Source organism: Panthera leo, chromosome D2 (genome assembly GCF_018350215.1).
Source record: "Panthera leo isolate Ple1 chromosome D2, P.leo_Ple1_pat1.1, whole genome shotgun sequence".
NCBI classification, from domain to species: domain Eukaryota; kingdom Metazoa; phylum Chordata; class Mammalia; order Carnivora; family Felidae; genus Panthera; species Panthera leo.
Genome location: NC_056689.1, coordinates 53,102,684 through 53,129,246, shown reverse-complemented (window position 1 = coordinate 53,129,246; position 26,563 = coordinate 53,102,684). Strand labels below are relative to the sequence as shown.

Here is a 26,563-nt window from a genome sequence, read left to right as displayed (position 1 = left end):
ATATGTACTTGTTAATCCCCAAGTTTTAAGTCTTAAAAAGGGCTGTGTTGGTTCAAAGTAAGTTTGAGCAGTCTTGTGTGCATTTTTACTGTCTGTTTTCAAGAAGTGGGTGACCGAGGAAAAAGTGCAGTTGAGTTGTTCTAGGTACTGTTACTGCCTAACACAGCCCATTTGCCGCTACTTTGTCACCGGCTTTTGGGAGGTGGAGCGAAGTTATTATTTTGGATTAGGTTGTCTTCATGTTGTTTTGTGCCATTTTGTCTTCGTCTCTCCAAACTTGGAGAATGTGGGTTCCATAGTTTTTAAGTTGCTCATAGAGGAAATAGCTCTGAACAAAGCAAGTCTGTAGTTTGGGCATCTACTTTGGTCCTGCTGAATAACCTTGAGCAAGTGACCTCCTTTCTCTGGATGTCAGTTCTGTTTTCTGTAAAACAGTGAGAAGGGTTTAGATTAGATCATCTTTAAAAGGCCTACTGTAATTCCAAAAGGTTATTTTTTTATGACGTTGAATTACAGTGGAAGGGGACAGGAGTGGCTAGTGTGAGAGTTTGCTCCCGGGCATTGTAAGTGATTCCAGTTTGGGCCCTGGTGATGTGTCTAAATCTGAGTTTAGGAGCTTTATCATTTTCTGTTTATCCAAGGTCACTGGCAAGGTATCCAGTTCACTTCTTGGCAGGAGGGATGAGAGACAGAGGGGAGAACAGAGAGAAGGGGAGGCTTGATGGGCACAGGGTTCCTGACCACGCCTCTGACCACACCTCGAACATTTCTTTCTTCCTCCAGGAACCAACTACTTCTCCCTTCCAGTTTCTGATTTATCTATGCCTCTCTCTTTTCATTTGTCTATTTTATCTATTTCTCTTCTCAAACCTTTCTCCATTAGAATGAGCAAGAAAATGAAATGAAACCCAAAGCGGTCAATGGTTGTTTAGTTTATAAAAAAAAAAAAAAGATTCAGAGGGCAAAAGTCCAATTCTTTTTTTATTTTTTATTTTTTATTTTCTTAATGTTTATTTATTTTTGAGAGAGAGAGAGAGAAAGAGACAAAGTAAGAGCAGGGAAGGGGCAGAGAGAGAGGGAGACACAGATCTGAAGCAGGCTCCAGGCTCTGAGCTGTCAGCACAGAGCCCGATGCGGGGCTCAAACTCACGAGCCATGAAATCATGACCTGAGCCAGAGTCAGATGTTCAACCGACTGAGCCATCCAGGTGCCCCAAAAGTTCAATTCTTAAAAGACAACCTGGTTTGAGAATCTGTTTAGCAAATATCATGTAGTCATGTTACAACCATGTTCTCTTACATGTATTAGTTGATCTTAAGTCTTTTGTTTTTCTTTGAAGTAATTGCGTAACAGGACGTAACATGAAAAGTTTGTACCTTCACCATTGACATGTAAAGACACATAAAAATATATTGGGTTCAACCTGGCGATGTCATTATTTGAGGCAAGTCATATAGCTTATAGAGAAATTGGAGTTTAGTACTGTATTGAAATCTGACTTGTATTTTGTCTGGAAAGTGTGTGCATTGGTCCAAACTTTTAAATGACTAAAAATATGCCTGAAACTATCAACATATGCACCCAGTTGAAAGTGGAAAACTTCAGTTAAATTGGGCAAATGTAGTCTCTCCAATTATATTTATTAGATCATTTAACTTGAGTCTCTTTTCCAGTTTCCTTTGGTTGTGCAAATTAAGTGGGAAAGTCAGTCAATCGTTCATCTGACCAGCAACCTAGCAGCAGAAACTCTGATCTCAGAGTAGGAACACCCGGACTGTGGCTGATATTTCCAGAATGACCCAGATTTAACCACCCGGGCCTCACCTTTCTCAGCTGTGGAATGATGGGAACTGATCTCCTGGAGGTTCCTTCTGGCTGTAAAATCCTATTATTTTATAGTTCCATGTATTGAATACCTGTGCTCAGCAAGGTGTGGAAGGCAGAGACTTAGGTACTGGAGGATATATGGTAACAGATTGAGAACACTGGGATGGCAAGCCCTTCCCAGGTGTGCGTCCCACTTTTGAGCACTGTAAGTGCTGACAGGACTAAGGATGCTTATTACAATGAGATGTCCTTCAGAGGGAACAGAGCCAGAGGCGCTTCATGATGTGGTGTGGAGGGGTAGAGTGTGGAGAGTGAGATGTAAAAGGCCCTACGAGAAGATCAGAGAAAGCCCCTGTGCTTACTCAAACGTGTAAAATTCTGACTATTGAGTACATCACATAGTAAGGTCAGGGCAAAAGGCAACTCTCCTCAAATTTCAAGATGGTAGGAAGAATGTCCAAGTGACGGGTGTTAGTGGCGATGAGTGTATGGACGCTGAGGACCTGTGAGACTAGTTACACTCCAGCAGGGAATGTGGTGCACTGACAACCAACTGGTTTAGAGTTGACCTCAGTCTGTGGTGTTCACTCCTCTTCTGAGGTTGACTACTGAACTTCTTAGGACCTGGTATGAACCAGGAGGATTTGGAAGTTACTCGAATCCCCGTTGAGATATCATTGATATTTTCCAGTTCAGGAGTAGATTATGAAAACCACAGAGGAGGTTATTTGATTTTTCACATCCTTGGGGTGCACCAGCTTCTGTAAACTAGCTCTGAATCTTAAGGCCAGAGCACCTGCAAGCCAAAAGTGGCCATTCTCTCTTGAGTTCTATGCCAAGAGCCAGGCTATGAAGCTAAATATGGCAGAGATTAGATTAGACAGATGCTTGTGGCTTCTCTCAACTCCAAGACTTCGTGATTCTCCCAAACATAACAGGTTTGAAAAACTTTTTTTTAATGATATTTAAAACATTTTAAAATAATGCAACGTAAAAACACAACAAACAATCCAGAAGGGATTGTACAACTCAAAAGTAAAAATTCTCGCCACGTTCTTCCTATTCTTTCTCTCCCTCCACTCTTACTATCTAGGAATAACTACTTAGAACAGTTTGATTTGAATTCTTCTTGACTTTCTGCTTTAGATATGTAACCTGTTCCAACATCTCCCTGTTAGCAGTGCTCTTACTGCAATGGATGTTCTTAACAGTGCACATCTTTGTGAATGTGTGCATTACTGAAGGACAAGATTCTCTTTTTGGTAGTTGTTGCCTTTTGGGTTATGGGTTTGGGTTGCATTTTTTCTTTTATCTTTTTAAATATTTATTTATTTTTCAGGATGGGGGGAGGGGCAGAGAGAGAAGGAAACAGAGAATCCCAAGCAGGCGCCACGCTGTCAGCGCAGAGCCTGACACGGGACTCAAACCCACGAACTGTGAAATCATGACCTGAACAGAAATCAAGAGTCAGACACTTAACCAACTGAGTCATCCAGGCACCCCTTTCTTTTTTATTTTTACAGATGGTTTTGCAGATTATTGCCATGGGTTTCCATTTTCCTTGTGTCTCATCTCTGGCTTTGGTGTCAAATCTCTCGGCATTAAATTGATCGAGAGGAAAGTTTCTTGCAGTCCTTTATATTGCTGTGCTTTTCCAATGTGGCCACATTGCATTCATATGAAACATCCAACTCTAGGGAGCATGATTGTTGCAACTGTAGCATTTTTCTCATTCCATCCTTGTGATATTGTCCATTCTGTCAGCTAGAATTTTTTCTTCTGGTCTTGTGTAGATCATTGCCTTGTGAAATGGCTCTGCTATTGTCCAAATGGTCACCACATAATTGTCCTATTATCACCTATTTTTCCAGGTACTTGTTGTTTCATTTGTACATGTTTTTGGAGTGAAACCTAGATATTTCTAGGAACTCCTTTCAAAGAGCTTATCGACTTTATAGCCTTTAGGAGACCACTTGACCCCTCTAAGAATCCTTTTCTTTTCTCATTTGAAAAATAGAGTTTTAATGGCTTACCTGAAGGGGAGTAGATCTGCAGAGATCCCCCAAGGCTGTGATTTATGTAACAAAGAATTTTCTATTTTTAGCAAAAAGTATTTTACTATTTGAAAATTTACAGTTAAATATTCAAAAATAACCTTTTAGATAAGCAGAAAAGGAAAATGAAATTCCATTTAAGAGGGATGAAGCATGGTGGGAAAAAGATCCAATGGTTTTCACTCACTGTCATCCGTGAAGGCACCTGATGAGCAACCCACAGGTGACTTGGTTTACCCAGATACACCATAGGATGAGTCAGGGCTCAACTGACAATCATGCTGTGCTGGTACCCCCATAGAACCACTGTCCTGCATTTACTAAACACTCGGGAAAGCAGAAGTGTTTAATTTACTGAGTCATTTCCCTCACTTCCGGGAGTACAGAACTTGGAGAGTCACCGCCTAAGGAAAGTGTCCCCACTCTAGTGAATGAAGCATGGGAACTCTCAAAGGTATTTTTCCTAAAGGCACATTTTACAGGGTCCCAGTCATTTATAAAGCCACGAATGCCTTTTAAAAATGAATTAATGTGGTTTGTTTTTCTTCTCCTCTTGCACAAGGTATCTTACTTACATGTGTGCCCTCAAGGCATGCCCAAAGTTGCTGGTATTTGTCTGGTTTGGGTTTACTGGTGAGTTTCCCCATCCCCATGGGATTTGGCCCTGCTGAAAAGGAATGAGATTTTTATATCCTCTGCAACCTCTAGCACATCACTGATGCTGAATATGCATTTTAAATGTTGACCATGGAAGCAAGAGCTGGCAGAAGATTTGAGACAGTTTAGTGCAATAAAGTCATTGATTCTTGGTCCTGAAAGGGACCGTCAGAAGCCTCCCCATCTCCCTTCTCTCAGGAAGAATTAAACTTAATATTCTCTTAGGTGCTTTGTGGATGAGGTTTGGCAAAGGGTCACTTCACACATGTCTGAACACTGAGCATAATCAATTCCTAGTACCTGCTGCCCAGGGGCAAACCGGTGTTGTAGTACTTTTTTATTCAAAGTTTATTTATTTATTTTGAGGAGGGGTGGGGAATAGAGAGAGGCAGAGAGAATCCCAACCAGGCTCTGCGCTATCAGCTCAAACCTATGAACCACGAGATCGTGACCCGAGCTGAAATCAAGAGTTAGACGCTTAACTGACTGAGCCACCCGGGCACCCCAGTATTGTAGTGCTTTTCGCATTCTTGATCTTGCAAAGAAAATGTGAAGTTGTAAGCTTTTATGTTGCAAATTCATACGTGAACTGTGCAGTGGCGTATACCAGATAATGCATGTACCACGACGTGTCAACGATCACCTATCCTCTGTATAATTTCTATTGAACAACTGTTCTGTTGAGTAGGAGTGTGCTGTCAGTGTTTCTGAGCACCCAGAAACAACTTCTTGGACATCAGGCACCTTAAGTTTTATCAGCTAACAGAATTAGGCATTAGATTGCAAAGCCTATCGGGCATTAGGGTGCAAGGCCTCTGGGCTTTGGAGCCAAGGAGGCATGAACGAGAATCCAGTCTCCCGCCCCTTGCTGCCTGCGTGTTCTGGGGCAAATGAATTAAAATTTCCGGCTTCACTGTTCTTAATAACCGCCCCCCCCCCCCGCAGGGTTGTTTGAGGATTAAATGAATATACATGTGATATTGCACATGGGAACCCCTAAATTTCCTTCCCCATTTGATAACATTTACTTTTATGGAGATCTACAAGCACCAGACAGTATGTGAGGAATAAGTCTAGAAAAATATACATAGCATGGCTAGGCCTCCTAGGCCTAGGAAATCAACTAGTTAGAACACGAGAACGAGATACAAACCAGAATAGACATAGGGAATTACAATGCTGGAGCAGATGGACGAGGAATAAGCTTTGCGGGGAAGTATCACTTGACTCAGTCTTAAAGGATGTGTAATTTGACAGAAATAATGAAAAGGAAGACATTCTAGGCTTTGGAAGAACACAGAAAGGCCAGGGAGCATGGACCTGTGTGGTGAGGTTGCCAGAGGGTAATCCGGTGTGGTTAGGGACTGCACTTTGCTTATAAACTAGTGGTGAGACACTAGGCAGCACTGTGAGATTAGTTCTAGTCAGGGTGACTAAACAGGTTTACTGGTTGAGGCAAATGCTTTGCAGGGCAGAGAGAGCTCATCCCAGGGTTAGAACGAGAAGGAAAGGACTGACATGCAAGATACTAAGAAAGCAATCCGACTGAATTAAATTAATAAGAAAACTGCCCTGGGCAGGCTAATTCTTCACACTCCTCTCTGAAACAGAACATCAGCCTGCTTTTCCTCCCAGCCAGGGTGTTCACCCTGTAGGCGAGTGTGGGGCTGGGGGCGGCGGGGGATAGTGGCTCTGCAGAAGGCCAGCATGAGAATGTTAGCTACCTGAGACCGGTGGGAAGGTAGCCACTAAGAGAAGAAAAACATAGAAATAAAAAGTGGCAGGAAAGACAAATTTCGCTGTTTTCCCAAAGGCCAACAGGGTGCATTTCTTCAACCAAGCTGAGCTGAGGTCTCGTTCACATAAAGTCCTTCTCCCCCTAGCCAAGTGTCCTGCCTGAAGGGTGAGGTGTCATGGCCAGCAACTGTTTAATTTCAAGGAACACATGCCCACAAGCTTGTTCAAGTAAAGCGTGGTTTAGTCTTTCTGTTTTTTTCCCCAAAGCTAGAGAGAAATCTCACGGAATCTAAATTACGGGCCTCACAGGAGCCAGAATGGTGTTAGGCAGGGTGGCATTCGCTCTCTCTCCCCAGGGGACTATCAGGTCTCATGCCTCTGTTCCTTCCTGCACAGGGCGTCCATTTTCTCTCTGCACATTGGCTGCCTTCATGGAGTCTCTTACTCCTGCTTCCCTGCAATTGGCAGCATGCATGGGGCTTTGGGTTACCATGGAGGTGACTTGGTCCTGACTCTACATCTCTTATGGCCTCAGTGTCTCTTGGTGGGGATCTTTAACAGAAAGATACCAATTGGCTCTGTTTTCATCAGGTGTTCACTCCTGGTCCAATCAGCTGTGCCAAGGGATACATACACACACGAGGTGGGTATCCCAGATGTCTCTACTACACAAGATGAGTTTTGATGGCCTAGACCATGAACTGTCTGGCCCACCTCCCTCCAGCTTAGGCATTTGACCTGCTTTGCCATCTTTGGTTACTATCTGACCAACCCCACCACATCCCCTAAAAGAGCCTCCTTCTTTCCGTAATCAACACAATTCAGGTAAAGTGATGAGCTTTGGACTGGGCAGACCAAGTTTCACTCTTGGATGTGTCATTAGGAGCTAAATATTTTGTATTTTGTTTGTTTTGAGAGAGAGTTCGAGCAAGAGAGGGAGAAAGGAAGAGAGAGAGAGAGGGAGTGAGAGAATATCCCAAGCAGTCTCCACACTCAGGGTGGAGCTGGTCATGGGGCTCAATCCCATGACACTGAGATCATGACCTGAGCTGAGATCAAGAGTCGAGAGCTTAACCAACTGAGCCACCCAGGCACCCCAGAAGGTAAATATTTTTGAACAACTATATTTCTGAGCCTTTATTTCTTCATGTATAAAATGAGGAGAATGATATGTACCTCACAAGGACATTGTAAAGATCAACAATGATAAAATATCTAAAGCAGTATCATAGGGTCTGGCATATAATACCAGACCGTCCTTGACCTATGAGGGTGTTACACTCCATTAAACCCATCCTAAGTTGAAAATGCATAGGGATGCCTGGGTGGCTCAGTCAGTTAAGCATCCTACTCTTGATTTTGGCTCAGGTCATGATCTCACAGTTTGTGAGATCTCCCTTTCTCTCTGCCTTTCTCTCTCTCTCTCTCAAAATAAAGAAATAAACACTAAAAAAAAAGAAAATGCACTTAATACACCTCATGTACAGAACGTCATAGCTTAGCAGAGCCTACCTCGAACATACCCAGAACACCTACATTAGCCTTCATCATCTGGACAAAATCATCCCACACAAAGCCTATTTTATAATACAGAGTTGAATATCTCATGTAATCATTGAATACTCTACTGAAAGTGAAAAACAGAATGGCTGTATGGGTGCAGAATGGTTGTAAGTGTATCAGTTGTTTCCCTGTGTGATTGTGCAGGTGACTGGAGCTGTGGCTCGCTGTCCCTGCCCAGCACCACGATAGTATCACACTGCATAGGGCTGGGCCTGGACAAATCCAAATTCAAATTCAAAGTACATTTCTACTGAATGCGTATCGCTTCTGCACCTTCATGAAGTTGGAAAATTGAGTTGTACCATCGCAAGCTAGGAGACATCAGTCGTTGTACGGCAAACACTCACTTCCTCCTCCTTTATATGCCCCACTCTTTACCCCACTGCTGGGGGCGGGCAATACAAAATGCTGGGGGACACTTGAGGGGTGGCCCAAACTTAGAGGAATAAATGGGATGCCCGGTAGCTAGGATGCACAAGCAGTTTGAAGGCAGAGCCAGTGTTAGATTCATCTGTGGGAGCACGTTGTAACTTCTTGACCAGGCCCACTATACGTTCTTTGTTGGTGGTGGTGTTTGAATTGAGGTTCAGTGTATACAGCATAAATGTTACCATTTCGACCATTTTAAGTGTGCGTCAAATAGCATTAAGTACATTCGTGTTGTTGTACGGTCATCACCGTCTTCTGTCCCCAGAACTTTTTCATCTTCCCAAACTGAAACTCTGTAGTATTCATTAAATAATAATTCCTCATTCCCCCCTCCCCTACCCCCAGCCCCTAGCATCTATCATTCTATTTTCTGTCTCTGTGAATTTGACTGCCTAAGTACCACATCTGAGTGAAATCATTCAATTTTTGGGACTGGCTTATTTCACTTGGCATAATGTCCTCAGGGTTCATCCGTGTTGTACAAGGTGTCAGAATTTTTGTCTTTCTTAAGGCTGTACGTATATGCCACATTTTGTTTATCCATTCATCCATCGATGAGCACCTGGGTTGCTTCACTTTTTGGCTATGGTGAGTAGTGTAGCTCTGAACGGTACTGTTTTTGAGTTCCTGCTCTTAATTCTTTTGGGTATATACTCCCAAGTGGAATTGTTGAATCATGTGGTAATTCTATGTTTAATGTTTTGAGCCACTACCACACTGTTTTCCATACTGATTGCATGATTTTAAGAACATTCCCACCAGCAGTGCGCAAGGTTCCAATTTCTCCATATCCTTGCCAGCACTTATTTTCTGGTTTGTCTTGTTCTGTTTTCTTTTTGTTTTCGTAATAGTCATCCTAATGGATGTGAACATACTAGATTCTTAGCAACTCTCGGTTGACTTGGATTTTCAACCCGCACTTACCTCAGTGACTCCGAATAAGGGTCTCTGCCTTATTCTGTATTCTGTAGCCTCGGTGGCCAGCATCAAGGCAGCCCTCTTGTGAAGGGACGTCTGCCTGGCAGGGGCCCAGCATCCGCCTGAGAGAGGCTGATGGCCTGTTAGCCAGTGGAGCCCTGACCCTGTGATGTCTGTGGCTGAGGTCGTGCCAAGAGCTATAGCAGGGCTGAAGGCAAATGGAAAATAGCTTTGGTCTCCTGCAGTTCCAGGTCTTCTGGTTGGTCGGGGCTCCCCAGCCCAGGGTTGGAACCAGCGGTCACTCATCTGTGCTTCCCAGCAGCACATCCTGACAGGTCCCTCTGTATTTATTTCTCATAACATCCTATGCTCTTTCATGGCACCTATCAGAACATACAGTTGTACATTTGCTGGCTTATTTGATTTCTGTCTGCCTCCTCCATCGGGCAGTAACCTTCTTGAAGGGCAGGGACTATGTCTGTTTCCCCAGCACCTAGGTTAGTGCTTGGCAGACGGTAAATGATCAAGAAGGAGTTACTGAATGAGTGCCTCTGGCTTCTCCCCTCGTTCACTCAGGTCATGTCACCAGACCAAAGTGGGTCCCCTCCTTGGGGAGTTATAGACAAAGACTGTACATGTGGAGTTGCCTCTCAACATCATCTTTGTTTGTACAAATAAGGAGATCACGGGAATAATTCCATAGCCATGGCAGACTCCTTTTATTAGGGCTTGGGATGAATACTCAGGGGGAGGGGATTTTAACATTATAGTGAAACTGAGGTAACTGTCGGGCACTTTCTGGCTCATCCATATAGGCATCCTCCTCAACTGTTTCTTTTCCTGTTTCAGCATTTTGTTAGCTTCTAAAAGATGAAATTGGCAGTGACGCAGAAGCTTTTAGGGATTTGCTGAGTTCAGAAAGTCAGTCCTGAGTTCAGGGGGTCAATGGTGAATTCAGGGGTCAAAGGGTCTTATCGGTGACAGGGTCTCACAGACCAGGTGAGACCAAAGGCGACCAGATCCCTCTGCCCACAAAGTACAAAACTGATCTTGGGTTCTTAAGGCTTCAGAGTTTCCACAGGCTGCACCTCAAAGGAAGCTGGAAGGCAGAGGAACTGCAGCCTACCTCTGACTTTGATATTGGGCTTTGGTCTTATTAATGGCAAGAAACTTCTCTGAACCTCAGTCTTCCCGGCTGTGAAGTGGGTATAAGACCTACCTCTGAAGGTTGTCAAAGTCAAACAAGATATATTTAAAGTACTTGGACGAGGCGCATCTAGGTTAAGCATCTGATTCTCAGTTTCGGCTCAGGTCATGATCTCACAGGTTGTGAGTTCAAGCCCTGCATTGGGCTCTGCACTAACAGCGTGAAGCCTGCTTGGGATCTGTCTCCCTCTCTCTGCCCCTCCCCCACTTGCTCTCTCTCTCTTTCTCTCTCAAAATAAATAAGCATTTAAAAAAAATAAAAAAGTACTTGGACTAAAAGTATATGTTTACTGGGGTGCCTGACTGGCTTTAGTGGGAAGAACATACAACTCTTTTTTTTTTTTTTCATGCAACTCTTGATCTCTGGATTTTGAGTTCGAGCCCCACGTTGGGTGTAGAGATTACTAAAAATAAATAAATAAACTTAAACTTTACGCTGATCTCACCTCTTGAAGTTTGGCTCTTTTTGCATGTGGAAAAGTAAAAGATTAGTGGTGTAGGTTAGGGACTAAAGAAGTATGAAGCTTGCGAATCAAATGAGGAGAGCTGATGCAGGGCCTTTATGTTCTCCTCTTACAAGGTGAAGCTACTAATCTAGGAAAGAGGTCTAGGTTGGGCTCATTATTTTGTCAAAACAATGAGTCAGTTTGGTGAAAATAACATAGAGCTGTACTCATTGTATTTACTTCCTTCGGCAGTCACTTATTTGTGTGCTCAATTACTGAGAGCAGAACTGTCTGCTGAAACGTTCTGGGACAGTGGAGATGTTCGAGGTCTGCCCTGTGTGTTATGGTAGCCACGAACCACATGTGGCTGCCGATCACTGAAACGCGGCCAATGTGACTTGAGGAATTGGATGTTTACTAATACTTGATTTTCATCAATCTAGATGGACACAGCCACGTGTGGTTATTGCACAGCACAGATAGCAGAAGACAGTCACAGCCGTGAGGGGCCTGGGACTTCCTGTCACTCACTGCTGCCCACCGTCTCTGAACCTCAGGTGTCCCATCTACAAAATTGGACAGGATAGCAGTCCCCACCTCAGAGGGCGGCTGTGAGGATTAGCATGATTAAAGGAAAGCACTTACATAGAAAGTGCTATAAGTGTTCCTTGCTACTTAGGTCTTCCAGAGATTCTGGCATGGTGGGGGAGATAGCCTGAGTACCAACCGCCTGCTACACCACCACCACCATTTATTAAATTCTTATACTAGGCCCACACCTGTGTGTATTATCTTATTTAATCCTCATGGCATTTTTAGGAACTAAGTCTTATTATCATCTTTGTTTTACACGTGGGGAAACTGAGGCAGAGGCCGGTCAGGATTCAACTCAGGACTGTCTGATTCCAGAGTCTCCAATGTGTATTCCCTGAGGTCAACATGGGTAAAGAGGTAACACACACCCTGTGCCTTAAACAACCAAGTCAAATTATGAATGCTTCCTTTCCACTCTGAATGGATTGCGTTGTTCAGTGTGTGGAGATCGTTTCAGACCCAGCCTGAAAGAGGAAGAACATGTACCAAGAACACAAAAACTTTTAAAGAAGAATAAAAGTAAAACCCAGCCCTCTTGGGGTGAGTTTCCACAGGGTAATGAAAGCCTTTATGACTTTGTGACTCAGATGCTCAGAGCTGAAATAGCTTAGCAGTGAATCAGTTCCTCTGATAGTCAAGTTGGAGCCATTTTATTAGTGGAGACTAAAACTCTAGCATATTCCAAGTAAAGTATTAAAAACCTAATATCTGAGGGGCACCTGGGTGGCTCAGTTGGTTAAACTTCCGACTTCAGCTCAGGTCACGATCTCATAGTTTGTGGGTTTGAGCCCCGCATCAGGCTCTGTGCTGACAGCTCGGAGCCTGGAGCCTGCTTCGGATTCTGTGTCTCCCTGTCTCTCTGCCCCTTCCCTGCTCATGCCCTGTCTGTCTGTCTGTCTGTCTCTTTCTCAAAATAAATAAACATTAAACATTTTTTTTTAAATCTAATATTTGAGTGGAAGGGGAGTCTCCACTTAATCTCACCTCAGTTCTCTGGTTTATTACCTTTTACATTCCAGTGGCACAACTTACAAATTTTTTTAAAAATCCTTTTCTTTATCTCTCTCTCATTATCAAAAAATAAAAAAGGCTCTTTTTGCTGACCTCTCCTCATTGTCGGAAATGACTGCCTTGGACGGTCCCTATTTCCCTCCCTTCTCTCTTTTGCTGTTGTGTCTCCTTACTGCTTCTCCCAAACATAAATTCATTCAACAAGTGTTGACCAAGAGTGTACTCTGTTGGGCGCTCAGCACTGCAGGTGGGATCGGGAACTAGCCAGACTTGCCCCTGCCTGCACAGCAACTAGTGCAGCTGTGAATCCAGCCAGAAGTCAGTGAATTCAGAGTTCAGTGGGTTTAAACTCCCGGAAAGCTAAAAAAATTGTTTTTCATTATTTGCAGATTCTATTGGTGATGAGAGCTACTAAGTCCAGCAAGGGCTTCATATATATTTATTCTTACCGAATAAATGAACTCCCTCTTTTTATGGTTGAAGTCCCACTTTTTAGGGGTTTGGGGAGGGCACGCGGCCTTGGTCAGGGTCCTGGAGCAGGTTCCATGCACATGCCCACTGCTGAGACTGTAACAGCCTATGTGAGAGGCTGGGTCTTGGCCAAGTGTCCGGCCCACCCTGGGGTAATGCACAGAGAGGCTCAAGGTTCAGACCCCTCTGCTTGGCATCCAGGCGCTCTCGCCTTCCCATTGTATTTCCTTGGCTAGAGTCAGCCCTGGGCCAGGTAGCCAGAGCAGTGCCAGGGCCTGGGACATTGGTGCCTTGGGGCCTCACACTTCTGACCTCAGAGACCTTCTCTGGGGCTCCAGACCCTTGTCTGGGGCTCCTCTGGTTTGTCCCAGTGTGCTGGACACATTATGGTGGCGTCCCCTGTATGACATAGCTTGAGGAAGGGCCTCCTCCCGGGGCACTGAGACTAAGTTCTATGCTGTCTCCCACTGCTGTGTGCGTGTCTGGCTTTCTTTGTGCTTCATCTCTCTGGGCTAAGTCTACTTCCATCCCCATCCCAGACAGTCCCAATTCCCAGCTCTACCTTGTACCTGTGGTGACTGATCAGCCTAGTTTGCTAAAGAGCCCAGATGTCAAAGCCAGACCCAGTTTAGGAAGGAACACTGGGGACAGTGGATTAAACGACTGGCAATGGCAAAAATCCCATTGAAAGAGGTTATTTACTATGGGACACCAAGACCTCAGCTTCAGCAAAGCACAGCTAGAAGCTCGTTGCTTAGAAGGGATGGAATTGAATTATTAAGATTTTGACTCAGTGCTTTCTGCTTACTTTCAGAGTTCTTTTCTGTGACTTTCGTTTTCTCTTGATCTTGGAATCAAGGAAAGCAGAGGAACATGATCCTCTTTATATTGTTTGATGGTGGTAGTTTGTGATTCTGATTCTGATCCAACACAAAGGAATGTCTCCTGTGTCCTAGACAGCCTCAGGCTTTCTCATCTGATCTTCAGTACAGCCATGCCGGGGACTTCTTCATCCTCTTCTACAGGGTACCCAGGCATTGAGAGGCCCTTCTGAAACTCTAGGAACTTTCCACCTCAAGCTGGATTTGAAGCGAATTTGCCCAGTACCAGCCTTCATTCATTCTCTAGCAAATTGTCTCAGAAACATACCAGGCAAAGGAAGGAGAGGTTAAAAAGCTAGGAGCCAGGAGACCAGCATTCAAATTCTGGCTTTGTTTCTTAGTAGCAGGTGACCCTGAACAAGCTACTTGATTTTATTATGACTCAAAATAAAGATAATAGTAACAAGTAACATATACCAAGCCCTTAGAAGAGTGCCTGGTATACTATGAGCCCTATGGATGGGAGTTATTATTCCTGGGCATCTGGTACCAATACTTATTAGTAACAAAATGTAGATACAGAGATCTGGAGAGCCGGCTCAAAGTCACACGGCTGGTAAGTGGTGAAAATATACAGCAGGTCACTTGACATCCTCAGCCCTCGGTGGAGGTTAAAAGTACAGGTCTGGAAATGAGGCAGGCTTGGGGCTGCAGCTCAGTTCTGCCACCCACTAGCTGTGTGGTCTCCGGCAAGTCGCTTAACATCACTGAACCTCAGTTTCCTCATCCGTAAAATGGCAATACTGATACCTCTGTTGTAAGAATTAGACGTGAATGTGTTCAAAGTGCTGGGCATGGGAGTGGATGTTCACATGCAAAATAAACAGACAAGCCCAAGAGGCACACAGTTCGGTCTTCTACCAAGGCAGCTAATCCAGGTGCCTGGCCGACCTGGTATCTCTCCACCTGCAGCCCTGGCAGATGGCAGAGCTGGAACACAACCACCCCCAGGGGCAGCTTTTTTTTTTTTTTTAATTTACATCCAAATTAGTTAGCCTGTAGTGCAACAATGATTTCAGGAGTAGATTCCTTAATGCCCCTTACCCATTTAGCCCATCCCCCCTCCCACAACCCCTCCAGTAATCCTCAGTTTGATCTCCATATCTATGAGGCTCTTCTGTTTTGTCCCCCTCCCTTATGTTCATCTGTTTTGTCTCTTAAAGTCCTCATATAAATGAAGTCATATGGTATTTGTCTTTCTCTGACTGACTAATTTCACTTAGCATAATACCGTCCAGTTCCATCCACGTAGTTGCAAATGGCAAGATTTCACTCTTTTTGATTGCCGAGTAATACTCCATTGTATATAAATACCACGTCTTCTTTATCCATTCATCCATCAATGGACATTTGGGCTCTTTCCATCCTTTGGCTATTGTTGATAGTGCTGCTATAAACATGGGGGTGCATGTGTGCCTTCGAAACAGCACACCTATATCCTTTGGATAAATACCTAGTAGGGCAATTGCAGGGTCGCAGGGTAGTTCTATTTTTAGTTTTTTGAGGAACCTCCATACTGTTTTCCAGAGTGGCTGCACCAGCTTGCATTCCCACCCCAGGGGCCGCTTTTAGGAAGAAGATCCTGTATGGGGTTGTCCAGATCGATTGGGCTTCACCGCAGTTCCCTTGGAGGATTTGGTTTTGATTCAAGAGCTCAAATGCCTGTCAGGACATCTCAAGAGGCCGGTGGGGGCACAGGCTATGGAAAGCAGAGTGGTAATCCCGCCTGCCTTTTTGTTTGGGCCTTTCTGTTTATCAGCAATATCAGTGACTATGTCAGAAATGTACCAAACAGCTTTGCTTTTTATCATAGTTGCCGTTTGGCCAAAATAAATGCCTTTCCCCAGAACTCGTTTGACAACATAGCCTGGAGCAGTAGGGCAGCCAGGGTGGAGACACAAAAAGTCAGACATCTGACTGTGGCCCCAGCGGTGGGCTGGGGGCAGACATCAGGTCGGACTGTGGCCCCGCCCACCAACTCCAGTTAATACACCACAGCACAGGGGAAGTGCCCTGCAGGTCCTCACCACTCCAGGGACTATCCAAAATGACCAAACGGAAGAATTCCCCTCAGAAGAATCTCCAGGAAATAACAACAGCTAATGAACTGATCAAAAAGGATTTAAATAATATAACAGAAAGTGAATTTAGAATAATAGTCATAAAATTAATCGCTGGGCTTGAAAACAGTATACAGGACAGCAGAGAATCTCTTGCCACAGAGATCAAGGGACTAAGGAACAGTCACGAGGAGCTGAAAAGCGCTTTAAACGAAATGCAAAACAAAATGGAAACGACGACAGCTCGGATTGAAGAGGCAGAGGAGAGAATAGGTGAACTAGAAGATAAAGTTATGGAAAAAGAGGAAGCTGAGAGAAAGAGAGATAAAAAAATCCAGGAGTATGAGGGAAAAATTAGAGAACTAAGTGATACACTAAAAAGAAATAATATATGCATAATTGGTATCCCAGAGGAGGAAGAGAGAGGGAAAGGTGCTGAAGGAGTACTTGAAGAAATTATAGCTGAGAACTTCCCTGAACTGGGGAAGGAAAAAGGCATTGAAATCCAAGAGGCACAGAGAACTCCCTTCAGACGTAACTTGAATCGATCTTCTGCATGACATATCATAGTGAAACTGGCAAAATACAAGGATAAAGAGAAAATTCTGAAAGCAGCAAGGGATAAACGTGCCCTCACATATAAAGGGAGACCTATAAGACTCGTGACTGATCTCTCCTTTGAAACTTGGCAGGCCAGAAAGGCTTGGCACGATATCTTCAGTGTGCTAAACAGAAAAAATATGCAGCCGAGAATCCTTTATCCAGCAAGTCTGTCATTTAGAATAGAAGGAGAGATAAAGGTCTTCCCAAACAAACAAAAACTGAAGGAATTTGTCACCACTAAACCAGCCCTACAAGAGATCCTAAGGGGGATCCTGTGAGATAAAGTACCAGAGACATCACTACAAGCATAAAACATACAGACATCACAATGACTCTAAACCCGTATCTTTCTATAATAACACTGCATGTAAATGGATTAAATGCGCCAACTAAAAGACATAGGGTATCAGAATGGATAAAAAAACAAGACCCATCTATTTGCTGTCTACAAGAGACTCATTTGAGATCGGAGGACACCTTTAGATTGAGAGTGAGGGGATGGAGAACTATTTATCATGCTACTGGAAGCCAAAAGAAAGCTGGAGTAGCCATACTTATATCAGACAAACTAGACTTTAAATTAAAGGCTGTAACAAGAGATGAAGAAGGGCATTATATAATAATTACAGGGTCTATCCATCAGGAAGAGCTAACAATTATAAATGTCTATGCGCCGAATACCGGAGCCCCCAAATATATAAAACAATTACTCATAAACAAAAAGTCAGAGATCCGCATTTAGCCAGGTAGACCTGGATGGGCCACATGTCTCTGTGCTCCCCCCAGGTCCCTCTACGTCCTGAGGGTGGGAGGAATCTCCTGCTGGCCCTTCCCAGAGCCTTCTCTGACCTCTCTGCTTATGGTGGAAATTCTCCCAGATGCTCGTGGCTGCCAGACTGACTGCCAGGGAGGAGCGGTCGCTGCCCGTCTGGCAGCTGTCCTGGGCGGGCCTCGGAGGTCTGGAACCCAGCCACGTGGGAGAACTGCTACACCAAGGCTGGGCCTAGCGTCACTGGGCGCTTCCTCTGGTCGCTGGGCCCTGCCCTCCAGGGCGGGCTCCACAGCCTGGGAGTGCCCTTGGGGCATACAAGGGGTGCTGCCCAGGTGCCTTAATACAAAATAAAAGCTCCTGGTTCAATGCTTCCTGTATGCTGGGCCCTGTGCTGAGCACTCTGTATTCGTTTTCTCACTTAATCATTAAAGCAACCCTAGTAATAATACATGAGCTTACGAAGTCAAATGCACTCAAATCATGGAACGATTACGCTGAGAGGAATACCAACACTAGTAAAATACAGTCCCAGCCTTCAAAGAGTCACCGTCTGGTCTTAATCCTCATAAGATTGTTCTGGGTCCTGTCTGCCAGAGTCTGAATCCCAGCTCCACCACTTAATAGCTGTGTGACCTCTGATAAATTGCTTAACTTCTCTTGTCTTGGTTTCTCCTTTTGTAATTGGGGAAGCTTATTACCTTTTAGGGTAGTTGTAAAGATTAGTGAGACAATCTATAGAAAGCTCCGGAAACAATGACTAGTTCAGAGCACTTAGTAACTGTTAGCCATGATTGGATGGCTTCAGGAGGTCTGTGATATTCTAGGCCAACTAGCGGGTGACTCTCCATTTGTCTATGAATGTTTCTCAAGACAAAAGTGGCCACAACCCGGGAGCCAGAGAAGATGAAGAAGTATTTCTCAATGGGAGGTCAAGTTTAGATGCATGGCTGGACCTAGAGATCTTGTTAATCTACTTTGCCTACCAAAAAGCTGAGGTAGCTTCTCAGCTACCACTTCTCCTGGGGCCATGTCATAAGACACAGAAATCTAGCTAGGGAGGACTGGGGGGGCTTCATAAATCACATGTTCCACTAGACCTGGAGGCAGACTTAGAGATCATCTAGTCTAAATTCCCCGGTGTTTGCAAGAGGGATTCTGAGCTCAGTGGTTGAGCCTATGTCTCTCTGAGATCAAATCTCAAAGAATTGGAGAAGTTCACTGATTTGAAAGTCCAGTCAGAAGAGCTGGGCCTGGGTGGCTCAGTCGGTTGAGCGTCCGACTTCAGCTCAGGTCATGCTCTCACGGTTCGTGATTTCAAGCCCTGAATCAGGCTCTGTGCTGACAACTCAGAGCCTGGAGCCTGTTGCAGAGTTTGTCTCTCTCTCTCTCTCTCTCTCTCTCTCTCTCTCTGTCCCTTCCCTGCTCACACTCAGTCTCTCACTCTCTCAAAAATAAAGAAACATTAAGAAGAGCTGGGCCAAGTCCTGCACTTTGCCCTGAAGGAGTATGAGGATCAGTGAGATGGCATGTCTTTGGAAGTACCGAAAAAGTGTTACCATTGTAGATGCTATTATTTCCATGGGCACCTGGTGGTACTCATTGTAGTAGAATTCTCCAGAGAAATGGAACCAGTAGGGTGTGTGTGTGTGTGTGTGTGTCTGTGTGTGTATGTGTGTGTGTGTGTGTTGACAGAGAGACTGAGAGACTTATTTTAAGAAATTGGCTCATGTGATTATAGAGTCCGGCAAATCTGAGATTTGAGGGTCAGTCCTGCAGGCTGGAAACAGGTAGGAATTCTATGTCACAGCCCCAAGACAGAATTCCATCTTCCCTTGGAAACCTCAGTTTTTACTCTAAGGCCTTCAGCTGTTTGGATGGGGCACATCCACCTGATGGAGAACAAACTCTTTCACATAAAGACAATTGGTTGTAAATGTTAATCACATCTATGAAATACCTTCGCAGCGACTTCTGGACTAGAGTTTGACCAAACAAGTGGCACCATAGCCTCGACAAGTGACACATGAAATGAACCGGCCCTCTCAGCACAAATGTAGCAGTCCGGTCTTAGGAGTCATGGTGGCGCCTCATCCCGTCCCGGAGAGCCCAGCATGGCATGTGGTGTGATAGGCCCGCAGCAGAGGAAATGTTTCCGTGCAGGAGGGCGAGGCGGCTTGGCAAGGAGTGTTTGCTCAGTTCTCGGGGAAACCGTATTCAGAGGTTGGCATGCAGGTTAATTACTGCAGCGGTGACCTTCAGCGAACTGAGAGAGAAGCAGGCAGGCGTGACTTATCAAAAAACAGGAAATGTCCCAAAGAATGCCTTGAGTCATGGTCCAGAGCGTATTCTGCTTTTGAATCCGTTGTTATGTTCTGGGTTGAAAGTATTTAATTCCTTTCCGTAGGAGGAAACTGTCATCTTAATAAAATTAGAGATGAGAACAGGGGGAGGTAGGTGATGTGGAAAAGGGGAAAAGAGCTTCCTGTAATTTAATCTGATGATCTGGCTCTGCAATTTAGACCTTTAAAAAAAAATGTGGTGGAATTGAATAATTAAATAATATAAATATGTGACTCTGTGGCTGTTGGTAAGAAAGAAATTTATTGGGGCGCCTGGGTGGCTCAGTCATCTCAGTGTCCCACTCTTGATTTCGAGTCAGGTCATGATCCCAGGATCGAGGGATTGAGCCCTGAGTCCAGTTCCTTGCTGAGCGTAGAGACTGCTTGGCATTTTCTCTTTCCCTCCGTCTGCCTGTTTCCCGTACTCTCACACTCGCTCTCGCACACACTCTCTCTCTCTAAAGTAAAAAGAAAGAGAGAGAGAGAGAGAGACAGGAAGAAATTTATCTTTGTTTTTTTTGGCTGACATTTATGTGTGAATAGGTTTTCAATAAAATATAATGTGCACACATTCTGATAAAAAATAGAGTCTCCTTTTTTAGAAGAGGTCGAGCTGGGTTTCTCCAGAAGGATAGGAGCCAATGTTAGCATATAATCTTTGCTTATTGACCAGGGAGAAGCAAGAAACAGCAGTTGAATACATGGCCTATAGAATTAAACTAGTCCTGAGTTAGAGTGTTTCTTCCTAGCTCTGTGATCTTGGGCAACTTACTTAACCATTCTGGGCTCATTTTGCTCATCTGCAAATTCGAGATGCGTGGGCTTGCTGAGAAAGTTAAATGGAATGACCTATGGGCAGGATTTAGCACACGCTTGGCCAGAAGAGAGCGCCCCCTATCGAGTGGCATCCTTGACATTAATGCAAGTGTTTGAAGTGGCCTCACGTTCCACTTGAACAGTCCCACCTGGCCCTGGTCAACCTGCACCTGCCAGGATTTGGCTGGTTCCCTTTGTTCGTCAATACACAATGGAATCATGTGTTCAGGAGCATATATTGGAAGAGTTGTTATGCAACTTGGTTTTTCTCATGGGATTATGAACCTCTTGAAGCCATAAAGCCCAGTGTCTAACACCCTCTTTACTAAGTGGCTTGTATCCGCCAAATGAAGCTTAGCTTGGCATTCGTGGCTGCACAGTGTGACCATAACCTTCCCACATGGCCTGGTTGCCTCTGCTCCCTTCCATATTCCCTTGGCTCCAATCAAATGGAGGGCAGTGTCCTCCCTCCCACAGGGTCCTCCCCTACTCTCACACTCACTCTCGCACACACTGTGCAGCCACGAATGCCAAGTGTGCAGTGTCCCCAAACATGACTGGTTCTCTCTCCCCTGTGACTGACCCACTCACCCTTTTGCCCCCACCTGGAATGACCTTTTCTTCCCAGCTCCACGTTTCCAATCCATCCTTGTCTCTCAAACCCCAGCTCAGCCTCTGCTTCCTCTCTGAGGCCTTATCTGGTGCCCTCAGCCTGAAGTCACCTCCCCTTTTCATTTGTACCCCCCTGATGGCAACTGCCGCCTTCTTTCTATATCAGTCCCCCGTGGCCACATCTAGCTCCCTGCTGGAGCACCTGAGGGCAAGAACTATATCTTGGGTACCTTTGTATCTCCCACAGCGTCCAGCTCAGTGTCTGGGCCAGTGATACTTCAAAAATATTTGTTGGATAGAAGAATGAGGAAATGCTTTACTGCTGGTGGAAGAACTCACTTAGTGGACCCTTTCCATGGGCTGGGCTACGAGCTCCCTTTGCCTGACCTGGGCAGGCTTTATTCCCATTATCCCCCTCTGGCAGCAGGAAGCTCCAACCTGAGAATGAAGCGGACAAGAGCATGGTGGGCTTTTTTGCTGTGTGCTGAAAATAGTCATCAAGATTAATTTGGGTCTTCTATGCTATAGGCCATGACCTCCTTTTGTGGAACGTTTTAAGACCAAGAACTATCTTGTACTCTTCTGTTTCCCCAGTTCCTGGCACACAGCAGGTGCTTAATAAATGTTGGAAGATGAATGAATGAGCGAGTGGCACTCCCTTTTTCACGCCCCCCAACTGCTGACTTTGGGACAGTCCTGCCCCTGTGGGGAAGGGGAGGGAGATCAGTACCAGGCTCAGCACCAAAATCTCCCAGTGCAGCATTTCTTCTTGTATGCTGATTCCCAGGCCAGTAACCAGGCTTGGGATTCAGCTCAACTGGACAAGTACTGGCTCTTTCCACAGCCTCTCTGGAGCCCTTGTCCTTGCTTTAGCTCCCTGCCTGGAATCTTGGGACTTGGAGACTGAGATTTTCCTTCAATACCATCCATCAGGGACCCACATTCTGCCTCAAGCCCCCGTACCCAATTTCTATAAATGATTTGCTGCTTTCTCCTTGCTTTACTTACTCTGCTATGGCCTCTTAAAATTGTCCATCTTTTATCTTGAAGATCTGCTGTGGTCCCAGGGTCCAGAGTCACTCTTTCCTGACTCAGTTCTCCACCCGCCAGGCCTGGTTATGGCAGCAAGCGTGGTGGTGAGCTGGAGGGATATTAATGGTACCATTTCATGCTTGTCGAAGTCAGGAATTTTTAACTTTGGTGAAGGTCATGAACTCATTTGAGAATCTGATGAGGGAATAAACTGTCTCCCCAGAAAAACTCACAGATGTCACATTTTGCATGTTGGAGCAAATAGTCTTAGAGAGTCTCAGGATACTCTGAAGTCTGACCTTGGACTTTCCTGTGGCCACTGCTCAGGACGTCAAGCCCGTCACTCATATGATATTCATGCATTTTCTTTATCCAGTGTTTCTGACAGCTTCCATTGAGACACTGTGGTGTGATAGTGAACACACACTCGGGTTTTGGAGCCAAGGAGACGTAGGTTGTTTCTGACTCTCTTTTTTTATTTGCTGTGTGACCTTAGACAAGTTAACCAGCTTCTCTCAATTATTTGTCTACAAAAAGGGGATGAGAATGTTACCCTTGCAGGGCTATCGGAACGACTTAGAGACACTGTAGTAGAATGTACTTCCGGGGCGCCTGGGTGGCTCAGTTGGTTAAGTGTTGAACTTCGGCTCAGGTCACGATCTCATGGTCCGTGAGTTCGAGCCCCGCATCAGGCTGGCCGTTTCAGATTCTGTGTATCCCTGTCACTCTCTGTCCTCCCCACCCTTGTGCTTTCTCTCTGTCTCTCAAAAGTAAATAAATAAAAAAACATTAAAAAAAAAACAAAGGAATGTAATTTCTGGCACCTGTAGATGATTATATAGAACAGGCTGCTCCAATTGTGCAAAGAAGCCATGTGTCCCGTTCTGTCAGTTTAAACTTTGCCTGGCCCGTCTTACTCTCAAAAGTACTTGCTTGTCTGGCAACCAGAGAGGAAAATTGGGAGGCTTTTCATCAGATGATGGGAGGGGCAGGTGGGGTCAGTAGGGAAATGTGGGAGGGACAGGACAGCTTCTAGGTGATATCAGAGTCATATGCAGGGAGGCGCTCTGTAGGCCACATAGAGACCACAGTTAGAACACATCAGTACAGGCCCCAGCATGAGCCTATGAGCAGGATCATGCTGAAGTTTAAAAAGGGAAGCCAGTTGGGCTCTGGATGCTGCTCAAGTGGAAAAGTTAATGCTTAGCAGAGTAAGGGTGATGATTCATGCTTTGTCTATGCTGAGGTCTTGGAAGAATGAGGTGGTTAGTCCCACAACTGGCATCTGCTGGGACCCTTCACAACATGACACTCAGCTGAACGGAACCCACTACCTCCTACGTTCCATAGCAGCAGAGGGGTAACTGGGAAGTGGTTCCCAGTGTGGCCACCAATGTGAGGCTGCTATCCCTGCCACTTACCAACTGGGACTTTGAATATGCCACTTAACTTCTCGGTTTCCTTAGCTCCAAAAGGGGGATGAAAATTATTATACATATCTCCTGGGGTTTTTTAAGAGGTTAGATGATACGAGATGAGAAAAAAATATGTATGTTGGTCTCTGCTCCTTTCCCCCACCACTTTCTGGCACTGAGCTAAAACCCTTATAAATTCTTAAGTGAGAAGAGTAGGAGCATCTTTTGTTCTAATGAGATCACTCTGGGTGGGCTCCTGGGTGGCTCCTGGATGGGAACTGATCACCAGGAAGACCAAGCCGTGATAAGAAGCTTGGCATTTTTGGCTCTGCCCCCACCTCCTCCCGGCTTCTCTAGACTGGAGAAAGAGACTGGAAATAGAGTTAATACTTGATCTTGCCTATGTGAGGAAGCCTCCATCAAAAATCCCAGAAGTATGGGGTTCCAGGTGTGTGATGAGCACATCCATGTACCAGGAGGTTGAGGTACTCCAGCTCCATGGGGACAGAAGCTCCTGTACACAGGACATTCCCAGACCTTATCTTATGTATCTCGTCATCTGGCTGTTCATCTGTACCCTCTGTCCTATCCTTTAGTAAACTAGTAAACATAAATGTTTTCCTGAGTTCTGTGAGCTGCTCGAGCCAGTTAATTGAACCCAGTACGGGGGTTATAGGAACCTCAGATTTATAGCCTGCTAGGTCAGAAGCACAGGTGACAGCGTGGACTTGCTATTGTCCTCTGAGCCCTTAACCTGCGGGACGCTGTCTCCAGGTACATAGTATCATCATTGAGTTAAATTGTAAAACACCCAGCTGGTGTCACAGAAAATTTCTTGGCTGGGGAACGCCCCACCATACATCTGGTGTCAGAAGCGTGATGAATGTTCTATATGATGGTAAAGAATTCACACAGGAAGAGAACTTGTTTTATTTTTCTCCCCCTGAAAACGGATAGCTCATGCCTCCAAAACATTCGGTACTCAAACACTAGCTTTTATTTTGATGAGTATTTGGGGACTTAGAGATCCAACAGACGCCTCTCTGTGCTTTGGACTTCTCTAAGGAAACTTTGAACACTAGCTGGAGGAACATTTATTCACACAGGAAGGTCTCAGACACTCAGAGAGAAAACCCGTGTCTTCAGAAAAGGTGAGCCTGTTGTAAAGGAAACCTTACATTCTTTGCAAGTCATAGAAAGTGTTCATCTACTAATTACCTTGTGCCGAGGCCTATGGGAGGGAGTCCAGCTCAGTCTTTAAGCTGTGGGGTCTTATCACATGCAGAGGCAGCATGGGTGTCAGAGAGGAAATTGCAGGTTGTATAAGAACCAGTGCCATGTATTAGCTCAGACACATTTCTCAGTTCCTTTGAGTCTCAGTCTCAGTAGCCACATCTATAAAATGGTGACACCTTTTGGCAAAGGTTAGCTTTGTTGGCTTCTTTCTGCAACACACTGGAGACACAGAGGCCCTGGGTAACCTTGGTCTATAGGAACTGGTGAGGGAGATTCAGGGGATCATGGCATTTCCATGATTATGAGTCCTTCATTCCCCAACATCTCGTAGACCTGGGGTGGGAGAAATGTTTTAGGTCAAAAAATGCCATTCAGTTTGGAGAACCTTGACTCTTGTCGTCCTCACTCTAGGCTGATGAATGGGGAAATGCAAGCACACGGTTGGCCCTCAAGGGAATGCTCTTTGAATGGACGAATGAATGGACAAGTTCTAGAAATATTTCTAATTAATTGATATTTCTTATTTTTTATTTGCAGATGAGAAAAAGAAAACAAAGAAAGTTGACAATGAACTCAACCCTGTATGGAATGAGGTAACTTCATTTTTTTTTTTTTTTTTTAACATTGTTTCAGTGGATAAGCCACATCTGATTGTCCTATCTTCGGTCAAAGGTTAGCTTTTCCCTTTGAAAGAAGAATCTCCACATTGCATCCCCCACCACTCTATCTCTCTTTGTGGCCATAGAGATAGCAGAACAGTTCAAGGGGACATACCACAATGACATCTCCTATATAGTAGTGGTGTAAGCGAAGTCTGGAAAGGGAGTGGGAAACTTATGTTCTAGCCGGGAGCAGCTTTGAGCTTGCTGTGTGACCTCGGTCCAGTTATGTTACACATCTGGGGCACATCTGTAGAGCAAGGGGTGGGCTTAGATCATCTCCAGAGTCGCGGAGGGAAAGCTCCATATTTAAAAATGTATCTGCACGTGACTAACCAAGAGTACATTACATGACACTGTGTGTCTGACTGAGTAATGACATTTACTGTGTTTTATGCTGATAAAGTAGAATATCCTTAATGTAGACATTTTGAAAGCTTTAGATAAACAAAAAAATTTACCTTTGGACCCACTATCCAGAAGCAATTACTGTTAACATTTGGGATATAGCAATAAATGTTTATTGAATAAGTATATTGTAATGTATAAGTAATTATTATTTATAAATAAATTAATAAAATATGATGTCTTGACATATAGCAGATACAGCTTCCTCTCCTATTTTTTTCTTACTATTATATCCTAAGCATATACTGTATCATTCCATTCAGAAGTATCTTTAACACTATGCAACATTTTTTTTTAATTTTTTTTTAACGTTTTTATTTATTTTTGAGACAGAGAGAGACAGAGCATGAATGGGGGAGGGGCAGAGAGAGAAGGAGACACAGATTCTGAAGCAGGCTCCAGGCTCTGAGCCGTCAGCCCAGAGCCTGACGCGGGGCTCGAACTCACGGACCGTGAGATCGTGACCTGAGCTGAAGTCGGATGCTTAACCGACTGAGCCACCCAGGCGCCCCAACACTATGCAACATTCTATGGAAGGGCTATAATATATTTACTTCCCCCAGTGTTGACTTTGTATCTATTTTATAAGCAGTTCAGTGTTGAATAGATTTATAGATATGTGAAAGTTTTCATTCTTTCCACTGAGTAGATTTTCCTATGCTGACTAATTTTTTAAAAGATGATCATCAGCCCCATTGTTTTTCCCAAAAGCTGGTCAAACTTTCCTGGATAAGCGTAGTGATAAATGTCTTTGTTATTGTCACTAAGTCACCAGGCTGTGAAGACTTCTCCTCCACCAACTGTAAATTCCCCTCC

At 44.6% G+C, this 26,563-nt stretch overlaps 1 protein-coding gene across 2 annotated transcripts in view; it reads left to right on the top strand.

The window, feature by feature from the left end:
• MYOF (myoferlin) overlaps positions 1-26,563 on the top strand; it is a 153,597-nt gene that overhangs the window by 636 nt on the left and 126,398 nt on the right. For both annotated transcript variants that reach the window (XM_042909322.1, XM_042909321.1), the window contains exon 2: positions 25,218-25,273. In XM_042909322.1, coding sequence (XP_042765256.1) covers positions 25,218-25,273 — 56 coding nt within the window. The remainder of the gene's footprint in view (positions 1-25,217; positions 25,274-26,563) is intronic.